Source organism: Poecilia reticulata, linkage group LG5 (assembly GCF_000633615.1).
Source record: "Poecilia reticulata strain Guanapo linkage group LG5, Guppy_female_1.0+MT, whole genome shotgun sequence".
Lineage (NCBI taxonomy): Eukaryota > Metazoa > Chordata > Actinopteri > Cyprinodontiformes > Poeciliidae > Poecilia > Poecilia reticulata.
This window is the reverse complement of record NC_024335.1, coordinates 32,047,242-32,059,414: the sequence shown is the minus strand read 5'-3', so window position 1 is coordinate 32,059,414 and position 12,173 is coordinate 32,047,242. Positions and strand designations below refer to the sequence as shown.

Sequence of the window (12,173 nt, the reverse complement as noted above, 5' to 3'; positions counted from 1 at the left end):
TTTCTAAGTCCTCTTCTGACACATAATAACATGTGCTAAAATTATTAGTTTTTTGTTGGGTTTTTTTGTACAACATAATAAGCCGGTCTTATTGTTTGACCTTTTGCCCATGACGCATGACCCAGTTGCCTCTCGCGCAGTGTGACAAAGCGGCTAACTGGAGCTCAACGTAGCGAACGTTCCAGATTACAGAACAGTTTTTGATGAATTAAAAAAACGTTTTTGGTGAATAAAGTGGAGTAGACTTGCTGCTTGTCAGATGACTGAAAACGTTGAAGTATCGTTTCTGCTTCAGCTCGGAGTCGCGGTTTAAGCAGAGAGGTAATGAAATACAACACGGTCCTTTATTGTGTAAAGTTACTACTGAAACAGCCCTGGTGAAGGTATTTAGTGACATCATGATAGCAGCTGACACCGGTAAATGTTCTGTGCTGGTTTTATTAGATCTGTCATCGGCATTTGACACAGTGGACCATGGCATCATACTGATATGAGGAACCACAGAGCTCTGTTAGGTTAAAGCTCATCTTCTGAAGTTGGGATATTTTTCCTCCAACAGGTTCCAGAGGAATCACCTCAGACCAGATGTTGGACTGGATTTTATTTCAATGTTATTTGTTAGAGCCTCATTTTCAACAGTGGAGCTTTAAAGGTTGAAAAAGGTTATCATTTTGGAGAAAATCTCATCAACATCAATATTTCCACTAAATAAGAGGCAAAAATCCAAATTGTTTAATAAAGGAAAAGCTCGACAGCACCAAACTATTTTTATATTAGACAATTAATTTAATTTCACATAATTATTGCGGTAGAAGCCATTTGTTTGTTAAATACCTAAGGAGACATATTTAACGTGTTTGATGTTTGTTGTAAATGATGTATACTCACAAAGAATGAGGTAATTAGTCCAAGTTTGTCGTTTATTGAACGTTCAGAAACTACAGCGGCTGTGATGCGCCAAGACAAAGGTAAAAAAAGGTAAAACAACCCGAACAGGTGATCAATACTAAACCACTTGCACAGAGAGAGACTCTCCTTCTTTACCTTTTAAGCACAGCCATTGCCATGGCAACCTCCCGCGCTCCACAAGCCGACCCTAGATTATGTCAAAAACATAACATTTAGTCCGTTACGATATTAGATTTGCAGGGTTGATATTTATTTTGCGATCATTAATAAGCCTCTCATGAACACAGAGGTGGTTGATTAGTTAATTTTAAACTCCTGCTCTGCTAGTTATTTTGGTAATGGGACCGAAACGCACAGAATTGCGCAACACCTTGTTGAAACAATAATTACTGAGATTGTTCATTGGGTCATTAATTTGAACATGTTTTGTTGATTTTTGTTGTTGTTGTTCTTTAATAAAGTTACGAACATTTTAAGCGAGCCAGAGGAGGACGTGCTGCTCTCAGCCTCCTGGCTGCGTTCAGTTTATCACCTGATGCCGAGATCGACTCAAAACCTTCCACGATCGACATATTGCACCGCTGCTCTAGCAAAGCACGAAGAGTTGAGAAACAATATGAAATGAGAAAAAAGGTATTCATTAACTGATTAAGTCGTGTTTTAGATTGTTCTTGAAGAACTAATCACTCACGGCTGCACAGTGAACCCATTCAAGTTTTACAGCAGACAGCCGCTCCCCTCTCTTGCAGGTACTGCGTACCCCCGCTAAATCTTTTAGGGGTAAGCAGTACCCTGCCGTACCCCCTTACTTTCACCCCTGATTATCTCTCATTGTACAAGACTCAAATTGTGAGGCTAACTAGGGATTTGTTAAGCTGGTTTCTCTTCCCAATACACAAAATTCTACAAAAGCAAGAGCATCAATATGTGTGCACAAAATAAAACGCTTACTCCACATCTTACTCTAAAGGTTATTGAACATACACACATCAGTATCAACATTCTCTTTATATTGGGATAGATGGTACATCGCGGGTGGTCTTTAACTTTGGGAAATCAGCATCTTTTGGGAAAAAATAAAACAAAAAAACCCCACACAAATTAATTTGTAATTATACAAATTACATTTTATAATTCTCCAAAATCCTTATACAAAGGTTTTCTTGATTTATTATTTTTTAAAAGTAAAATAACATTTTCTCCATTAAAGTATCACACTAAAATACTGACATATATATAAATGCTGGCTGGTAAAGTATGGCTCACATTTTTTTTTACACCCTTTCAAAATCTTCCAAAAAGAGTCAAATATTGCAGTTTCCAAAAATATCCAAAAGAGCTGAAAAGTAGAAAAGGTTTACATCATTGCTTTACAGTTGCAAAGTCCCATTCAGTGAAACCCAGCCATCTCTTAATGGAACTCTCCAATGAAAATGTAGGAACTGAAAGGCTTTTCTGATTTCCTATTTACACAGTGACGCCACATGTTGGCGGAAGCCCTGTCTGTCCAGGCCAGTACCGCCATTTGTACACGCTGGCCCACTTCCGCCTTGGAGTGGGACTCACACCGTGGTCACAGACAGAAGTGAGTTATAAACCCTAGTCCCATCAGGTGACTTGGTGCCGTGGGTCAGCAGTTCCTGGATGGTCATCCAGTTGTCAAAAACTTTCTTATTTCTCTTTTTCATCATCTTTTTGTGGCTGAGTTCGATTATGTTTGGCTCCTTCTTGTCCTCGGGAGCACTCTGGTCCTTCAGACAGTCCACTCGGCTCTGCTTCATGAACTCACGGCGCTGCTTCTGCTCCTTGGCCCGCATAGCATGCTGCTTCCGCTCCTCCTTGCTCCAGTAGCGGCCCATCTTTAGTTCGCTGATGGCATCGTCGTCCGTGGTCATGCCGCTGCGCTCTTCATGGATACGGAGGGCACGCTCCCTCAGCAGCCTGTCCCGGACTGGCCGCTTCGTGATGTACCGCGTGCCGTCGCTGCGGATCTTTACTTTCCACTCCATCCTGGGCTCATTGTCACCAGGGCTGACTGCATCCCGGCACATGCTGACCAGACTCATCTGACTCTGGGCATATTCCACTGCAGATTTCTGCTGGATCAGCTGCATGTAGCTTTGGTAGTGCTGAGCATGGGCCGGGATGTGAGCGTGCTGGTAAGGGGAATGTGGTTGAAAGCCTCGTCCACCTTTACTCGCCTCCCCAAGCTTCCTCTCTTTGCTCTCGGTTTGTAGCTCTCCGTCCAGGTCTTTAGAAGAGACTCTGCACCGCCTCTGGCCACCGGCTTCCTGCACCGGGGACAAGAGGGGTTTGTGTATTTTGCCATTTGAGACTCCAGATCCAGACAGTCCAACTGCGCCCTGATTCTCTGCTCCACGACGGAGGGAATTATCCGGAGACAGTTCTAGAGTGAGAGGAGTGCTGCGGCAGCTCTCGCCGGTGTTGTAGGCACTCGAGCTATCCTTGTCTGATTTCTCAGGCAGCTCAGTGATGTCTGGCAGTTCGTGGCGGTGAGCGTCTATGCTGGTGTTGTAGTTGTGGAAGCCACTGTTGTGGAGCATCCATGATTCTCGGCACTGCTCCCTCAGCTGCTGCATCTTGTGGGCACGGACGATGTTCAGGCACTCCAGCTCGATGCTGCGCAGCTCCTCATTGAGCAACTCCAGCTCCTTATCTACGCCCTCCTCTGTCTGACCCTCAGTGCCCCCAGCAGCCAGGCTGAACAGGCCCTGAGCACTGCTGCTCCTCATCTGACACTTTCGCTCCAGGAGCTTTCGGAAGCGCTCACACTCGTCGGCTGGGATGCCCAGGAAGTCAGCGTCGGCATAGTCTGCAGAGATGAGCGACTCACCGCTGAAGGGCAGGTCAGTGCTGCCGAGGCTGTCCTGGCTATAGGTCAGCTTCCTGCAGCTACCCAGCGTGTTGGAAGCTGTGGTGGTCTGATCATCGCCGAGGTTCTCTTGCTCGGAGCTCTCATCGTTCCGGGTGCTCTCGTCTGTGCGACCAACACCGCTGTCCTTTTCGTGGTGGTTGGAGAGCAATGTGGCCGTGTCTGTGGTGCCCCCATCCTCCTCATGCTTCTTCTGCAAAGATAAACAACCAAGTAAATTTGGAAAGTCTACCATAAAAGATCTTAAACTCAGATTATCCACATTTTCAATTAACTTAGTAGAGTCATCTTAGGGATCACCACCTTGAACTGATTAAATTTTTAGTGCAAAGCTGCATTAAATTCTAGGATATTTGATAATGTAGATGTGCTATTTCCCATAATTCAACAGTTCAGTCTGAATTATGGGATGTTTTAACTATTCTGTAGATTTACAGACAATTTTTGAATCAATGTCCTGTTGCATGACCATATCGAGACCAAACTTCTGTTGTCACAGTTGATTCCAGAATACTTACCAAAAGTTCTACAAGCTGCAAAATAAGCCTCTTGCAGTACCTTCTACCACTGTGCTTGGTGTGAGGTCTTCTAATGTGTTGTCTTAATTTTTCCCTATATGTAGTTTTGTTCATTGTGCCTGAATATCTGTACTTTGTTCCATCAGTTAAAAAAAATGACTTTGTTCCTGTTCATTCCTAAACTGAAAATACAACTTTGCAAAGTTGTATTTTCTGAAAGAATTTCCTTCTTATACCTTCCAAACAACCCATACTTGTTTTTCAAAGTATACAGTCAACATTATAGGGCCTGACATGTACCTCTTAGATGACCAGTAAGTGGTTTGTCGTTAACATCAACCTGAAGGCTTGTCCACTCAGGGAAGGTCTAGAGCTGAATCATTCTCAGTTTTAAACAATGTTTCCTATTTTAGAATGATGGTGACTATAATTGCCTCACAAAGATCATTGATGATGTCTTTCTACCAGGGCGTTGTGTTAATACACACTGGGCTCCAGACTACTAAACTGACAAACATTTAGCTTTTGTGTTTGATGCTCTCTTTTTTCAGAGATATAGGAAGAAATGTCTGGTTTTGTTTTTCACAATTAGTTGTAGTAGCTAACACATTAGGGCTTTATTCCTCTTTATGTGAGGTACTTTATCCACACAGGACTTTGTGAGCTATAAGTATTTCCTGCAAACAAAATGTAGAAATTCTGTGAAAAGATGTATATACTGCACAAAAGTAAAGTCCCATGTTTTATCTACAAATATTGCAAGAAAAATAATTACAGATTAAAACGTTTTATCCATAAACCCAATGTCCTCCTAGTCTCCTTCTGTTAACAATGAAAACAAGAAAACCGAAACCAGTCAAACATTAATTACTCAGATTGATTGTGTGTCTTCCTGCTCAGCATGCTGTGAACATGTGTGTGTGTGTGTGTGTGTGTGTGTGTGTGTGCGTGCGTGTGTGTGTGTGTGTACCTGCTCCAGCACGCTGGCAGTGAACTGCATGGCCTGATGGTGTTGCTGCTCCAGCATGTCCATGTGGAGGTCATCCAGGAAGTCATTCCTATCATCATCCATCCAGCCCCCGTCCAGCTGGGATGCCATACACAGTGAGTTATCTTCTGTCAGTAACAGCGTCCACAATGAAGAGTATTGCTGCTTTTGCAACCTGGCAATGCTTAGGTCAAATGCATTTAATGAGTTGACCTAAGATTTGCAGATTTTTGAATTTCTGGGTTGATCAAGATAAAAATCATCCAATTTCAATCACCAGATAATTTTTCTGTGAATCTCTGAGTTTACAGTACTAACTTGTAAATCCTGTATACCACACATATCCTGACAAGCTTATTACCTGGATCTCTGGTCGGGCCACCAACAGAGAGATGTTCTGGTTGCCCTCAGTGGTCAATAACGCCACCGCATCCTCTCGGTTTTGGATCTCAACACCATTGATCTGGATGAACATAAAAGTTTTCTGTTTTTCTGTTTTTAACACTAATCATGTCTAGTTCTATTCAAACTAACTGAAGCTTCTAGCATTAGTTGTTGTAACTCTTACCTGTATGATTTTGTCCCCTTCTCTAATTCTACCATCCTTTGCAGCGATGCTGTTTGGATCGATCTAAAGGAACATGTTTAAATTATGAGTTAAAGTGAACATTATTCCTTTTGACAAGCACAGTTAAAGCAGATCTGAGCACAACCCTGGAACCTTTACCTCGCTAATGTAGATTCCAGCCTCATCCTCGTCATCAGTCCTGTAACAGATGGTCAGGCCCAGTTTATCTTGGATGTTTGCTCGGTACAGATCCACCTCCTGGTTAGATACAAATTAAACCTGAAATTACTTTCCTCCCCCAATGAATCATGAGAAAAATAGCTGGGGGCTTGTGTAAGTGTGTTTCTAGACAAAGTAAATGTATTGACCACAAAATGGGGCCAGAGAGCAAAGCAAATCTATCAATCACTGTAATGAATCTTTCAGCTGGATGCAGGGAGGCCATCGGCTTTTCTTAGAGGCCCACTGACAGCATGAGGGATGATGCAGTGAGCTGCAGACAGCCAATGTGCTGTTTTTCACTTGTCAACACCTTTAATCTCACAGATAAAGTTAAGAACAGCATTGGTCTCAGAGGCCAAAGGGTAAGCTCTGTGAGGGGTAGCCCCTAAAAAAACCAAGCCATGAGTGATTTTGTGGATAAATCTGGAGTGATGTAATTATTTCATGTTGAATGCTAGCATTTAACCCAATTTCATACAAATCCACCAACAAATGGGATTAGCTAACTGATGAGGTTAGACAGCATGCTAACTAAACCAGCTGAACTTCTTGCTTCCTCGCAGAGCGTTTTTTCCGAGTAGACAAGGATGAAAGAATGATGATGTGCAAAATGTTACTGTTTTTCTATGAGGTAAAATGCATGCATAATTGAACATAAACAATTTATTCCTTCAGATTTTCAGTTTTGGGGTTCAGGAATGGTGAAAGTATGGAAACCCCGAAGTTTTTTTTTTCTATTTAACACACATTTTGTCTAACCAATTTTTTTTTTCTCTTTTGACTTTAAAGTCACGTGCAAGTAAAAACAAAAACTTGTAGATTAAAATATGAATGTGTTTTTTACTTCTTTGCAGACTGTTTTTTTCCTAGCAGATAAGCATGAAAGAATTATGATATGCAAAATATGACTGCTTTTCTATTAAGTGTTTCTCACTATATAAACCACATTTCTTTCATTTCTACAGCAAATAACCAAAAGAGAAGAAAAATGTTTTTTTTTAAGTCCTTATTTTTGTTTTGTTTTAGCTCTATTGGCAAGTGCAAAAAATATTTTGCCATTTTTCTTCCAACACACAGAAAAAAGCAAAAAGACTTACCAAATTTTTTTTCTTTTTCTTTGTGTTGGAGAAGAAACAAAAGACCAAAACAAATTATAAAAAATATTGTAATCTTAAATTTTTCTCTTTCCTTGCACATGAATTTTAAAGTCAATAAAAAAATTACATTTGGTCAGACATATAAATTGGATTTTCAAAAAAAAATTTGTTCTGTCAAGACTTCCCATTTGAGAGGAATTCCTATAGCAGGTATACCTGCTTCTTTTTCAAATCTATGTAACCAATTAATCAAAATGAACATATTAGAGTCCCCGCTCTGCTTTTAAGACCTCTGCTAAACTGGGGGCCACCATTCAAGGATTTTTATTAATTCTCTGTGGGTGCCATTAACATCAGGCAGAAGATACTAACCTGAAGTTGGTTTCCAATTCTGGCTTCCGATTCAGGAAATGGCTAAAGGGCGATTCCACCGAATTTTTCACTACCTTCTGCATCTTTAATCGACTCTAGTTTAAAACCTACAACACCTAGACTCTTCAAACCTGGAGTGTATTATTCTGCTCTAATAGCAGAATATTTAGAACCATGTCTGTGATTTGTGAAACTTTTATCTGTTTTGTGAAACTTCAACAAAGGTTGATTTTGCCACTTTTTGCATCTGGGTTGCACTCTATGCAGCACCAAAACTACAACACCTAGATACTTCAAACCTGGACTGGAGTACTCAGCTCTAGTAGCAGAATATATAGAGCCATGTTTGTGATTTGTGAAACCTTTTTCTGATTTGTGAAACTTCAAAAAAGGGCGATTTCACCACTTTTTTTTACTTGGTCACATGAGGTCTGGTCTACTTCTAAATCTACAACACTTAGACTCTTCAAACCTGGATTAAATTATTCTGCTCTAATACCGTGTTTCCCCGATAGTAAGACACCCCCGACTGCAAGACGTATCAGGGGTTTCAGGGGGGTCGGCTAATATAAGCCGTACCCCGAAAGTAAGACATAGTGGGGCTTTTGGGGATAAAAAGAAAGTAAGACACTGTCTTACTTTCGGGGAAACACGGTAGCAGAATATTTAGAACCATGTTTGGGATTTGTGAAGCTTCAATAAAAGTTGATTTTCAAGATGCACCTGTTTGCATCTGGATCACACTAGAACTGCTCCAGTTCCTAAAATACAACTCATAGACTCTTCAAAATTGGACTGGATTATTTTGAACTAGTAGCAGAATATTTAAAACCATGTTTGGGATTTGTGAAACCTTTTTCTGATTTCTGAAACTTCACTTCACTTAACAGACCGCTGCAGAAGATCTTTCCTTCCAACAGCCATCAACTCTTGTCATTTCACAAAGTCTCACAAAGAGCCATCAACTCTTTGAAGAATTAATGAGTTACACCAACATTTAATTTCCCATTGGGATTAATAAAAAGGTTCAGAATTGAATTTGAAAAAAACTGCATGGAACAAGTGTGAATAGTAATCTGATCTCTAGTGAAGTTTCACAAATCCCAAAAATGAATTAAAATATTCTGCTATTATTTGAAAATAATCTGGTCCAGGTTTGAAGAGTCTAGGTGTTGTAGATTTGGAATTAGAGCAGTTCTCATGTGACCAAGATAAAAAAAAGTGGTGAAATCGCCCTTTTTTGAAGTTTCACAAATCAGAAAAAGGCTTCACAAATCCCAAACATGATTTTAAATATTCTGCTATTAGTTGAAAATAATCTGGTCCAGATTTGAAGAGTCCAGGTGTTGTAGATTTGGAATTAGAGCAGTCCTCGTGTGACAAAGTAAATTTTTTAAAAAAAGTGGTGAAATTGCTTTTTTTGACGTTTCATAAATCAGAAAAGGTTTCACAAATCACAAACATGATAAAACAAACTCAATCATTTCCATTTGCATGATTTATTGTTTCTCTTTTTTTCTCTCTTTCTACCAAAAACTGGATGATAAAAGTCTTCAGTTTGGTACTTCGGTCTTGACTAGACCTTATTTTGGAAACCAATTTTGTTTAAAAAGACTTCAAAATTCATTAGTTTTAGTTATTCTGGATATTAAAAATGTCTTCCAGTTCCAGTGTTAAATGTTTATTAGAATTTAAAGTCTAATGACCTTTGAGAATGTGTTCTTGCATTATTATTTTGTCATTACCATTAAATTACTTTAAAAAATGGTCTCAAAAGATCTATATTATCGTTTATTGAGAACTTTGGAACAACTTATCATACAGTAAAAATTTTTATGGTGACAGACCTATTCACACATCCTCCAGAATCTTCAGATTAAACTGTCTTTGTGTCTGGATCTCTGAAATCCACAGAGACCCCATTTCATTGACTCTTAAACAAATATATACCTCTGCTGCAAACCAGGACAAACCTGCTGTTCCTGTTTGTCTTCATTTCAAGTTGACTAATGTAGATAGTAAAATATATTCAGATGGTTTAGATTTTTACAAGTAGTAAATGTCTTTCTCAATTGATATTTTGACACAATTGACAGCTAATAAACACATACTTAAGAAAATACATATTTTCTGCATTTATTTAAAGCACCACTGCAAAAATAGCCTTCACAGCAAAACATTTAATGCATAAACATTTGATCAACATAAAAAGAAACATTTCTACATACATTGTGATGATTCAAGTAATTTCCGGGTTCAGTAATGTTCTGTCACAATCATGTTTGTCAGTGCATCAGCTGTTCAGGAAAATCAACATAATTTTTTCTAACACTAACTGTCTATCTGTACTTTTCTCTGCATCTTCAGCCAATCAGCATCTGGGATTCTGGGAGGTTCAACACCAAAACCTGAAGCTTCAAACTGAGCCGTCAACTGAACCAAGACGCCTTTCAAACAACTACAGTAGTTAACCTGCTCTGTTGGTAGACATTATGGGGTCTCCTCAATCTGTACAGACTGACCTTGGTCTTCTTTGAGCTTTATGGTGTTTTCTTTTGTTAATTGATTATAGTAAATATTTGAACATCCATGTAAGTTTTAAGAAATTTTCATTGTTAACTTTAGGTAGCTGTGAAATCACCCATGTTAATCTGAACCTATTTTGTTAAAAACTCAACAGATTTGTTGCAATCTTAAATATTTCATCTGTCCTTTGTGTGCAGTGAAATGAACATTAAAGTTAATTCAGGAAACACTTTTGTCATCTTCTTCTTTCTACAGTATAAATTGAATGATGCCTCTATTAAAATCACATATTTGTGACATCAAACTTTTTTCCTGTCATAAAGCAGTGGTCAAACTATGGCTAAATGTTTGTAATCTACTTTCAACAAATGGAAACCAAAAAGGTTTTAAAGTAAAGACACTATGAATATGGCTCATCTACCTCAACACAGGTACAATTTCCACTGTACACAAGTAAATGTGACTACGATTAAGTAAAAATTGTACAGCAGGGCTTTTAGTCCAGTTCATAAGGGTCGGTGTCCTCTGATCTTAGATTTCTCTTCTTTAACGCACCTCAGTCGAATCATGAGGTCAGAGGTCATTAGCACGACTCTGGAAAACTTGAATGTCCTAAGCAGCCATTTGATTCAGGTGTTTTGGACCAGGACGTATCTAAATGTTGCAGGACACCAGACATCGATGCCTGAAGATCCTGATAGAGGATCAGTGTGTTCCTGCAGCAGCTCCATTGGATCAGAGGATAGATGAGATCTGAAAGATCCTGATCCTCCAGAAAGTGAAATGACACCAGACCCGATCCATCAGTCAGCTGTTTTGTCCTGTGTAGAGATAAACATAAAATGTTATTTATACACATAGAGATTCAATACATTAGAATAATGTAATAGTGAATAAAGTAAAAGGCAAATCAGAATATCTCACAAATATCAGTCAGCAACATGACTTAAGAATCTGATCGGAAACTTTTGGGCAAAACGGATACTGTAAGAACCACACAGAGATCATTTTTATGCATTAAAGATTCAAACTGTGCTGAGTGTGATACTAAAAATCCACGCTTAGCTGCGAAGAGCTAAAGTAGTACAGCTGACATAAACATTAGCTCCCGCTAACTGAAACATATGAGGAGGGCAGAGTATCAAAATACCAGACATATAAACGTAACCTGAAATCATTTATAATTACTCTATGTCTCATTATAATCGGAGAGCAAAGCCTGCAGGTTTAGCTTGTACTTACTTCAGAGGACAGACCACCAGGACGCTCCGTCTTGCTTCTGGGTTTGCCTGCCTATTTTTCCAGCCAGCGAACCATTCCGCCACCCAGTGGTCCTTTTTCAGACCACTTAGTCTCCAGTACCGCTAAAAACGCATAATATGTTTATAAATAATTTTAGGATATTATAAAGAAGTGCCGTTTTATACACCGTTTTCCACCGAACTAACGTATTTGCCCCTTTGGCACAGTGAGAAATGTCAGAGGATAAAAACACTAGACTCAGAGCAAAACTCAGACGACCCAGCTTTTACTAGCATGTAAACGCACCATCTACACACAAATCTGGGAGCTTCCCCGAAGCATGAAATGAGTCTCAAAAATACTTGTGCACTCATAACCGGATCTGTGTGTAAATGCAAGTTTGAGTGTGTGTACCAGGTGACTTGTGTGTACTTTTTCAACATTTGTAGGCGTAGGTCATTTTATTTATTTTATTTTTAAGGTTTACAAATCCAGTATTAATTAATTAAATGTCTGTAAGAACTCACATTATGATTATAATAAGAGTAACTAATAAGTTATGGTTATTATAACATTATAAATGAATGTTAAATTAAAAAGGTTATAAAAGTGATTTTGACATTGAACTTGAAAAGGTGTAAAATGTTGTAACTGTAATTAAAGGTCACTGATGTTGTGTTGAAGGTAGATGGTAGGTGAAAGGTCAGGGGAAAAGAGGAACTGATAGGAGAGCGGAGGTGACTAAGGCCTTATTGCTAAACTTCAACTTGCCTAAGAAAAGGTTGGGCAGGAAACAGAGGTAGGAGGAACTGTTGAGCAACTTGGGGACATTAGAACA

General features: G+C 39.2%; 1 protein-coding gene across 5 annotated transcripts in view; it reads right to left on the bottom strand.

Moving 5' to 3' along the window:
- Window positions 1-1,902: 1,902 nt before the first annotated feature.
- pdzrn3b (PDZ domain containing RING finger 3b) overlaps window positions 1,903-12,173 on the bottom strand; it is a 206,795-nt gene continuing 196,524 nt past the window's right edge. For all 5 annotated transcript variants that reach the window (XM_008410602.2, XM_008410600.2, XM_008410601.2 and 2 more), the window contains 5 exons: window positions 6,036-6,134; window positions 5,877-5,939; window positions 5,670-5,771; window positions 5,291-5,407; window positions 1,903-3,995 (listed from right to left, as the gene is read on the bottom strand). In XM_008410602.2, coding sequence (XP_008408824.1) covers window positions 2,472-3,995; window positions 5,291-5,407; window positions 5,670-5,771; window positions 5,877-5,939; window positions 6,036-6,134 — 1,905 coding nt within the window. In that variant the 3' untranslated portion in view covers window positions 1,903-2,471. The remainder of the gene's footprint in view (window positions 3,996-5,290; window positions 5,408-5,669; window positions 5,772-5,876; window positions 5,940-6,035; window positions 6,135-12,173) is intronic.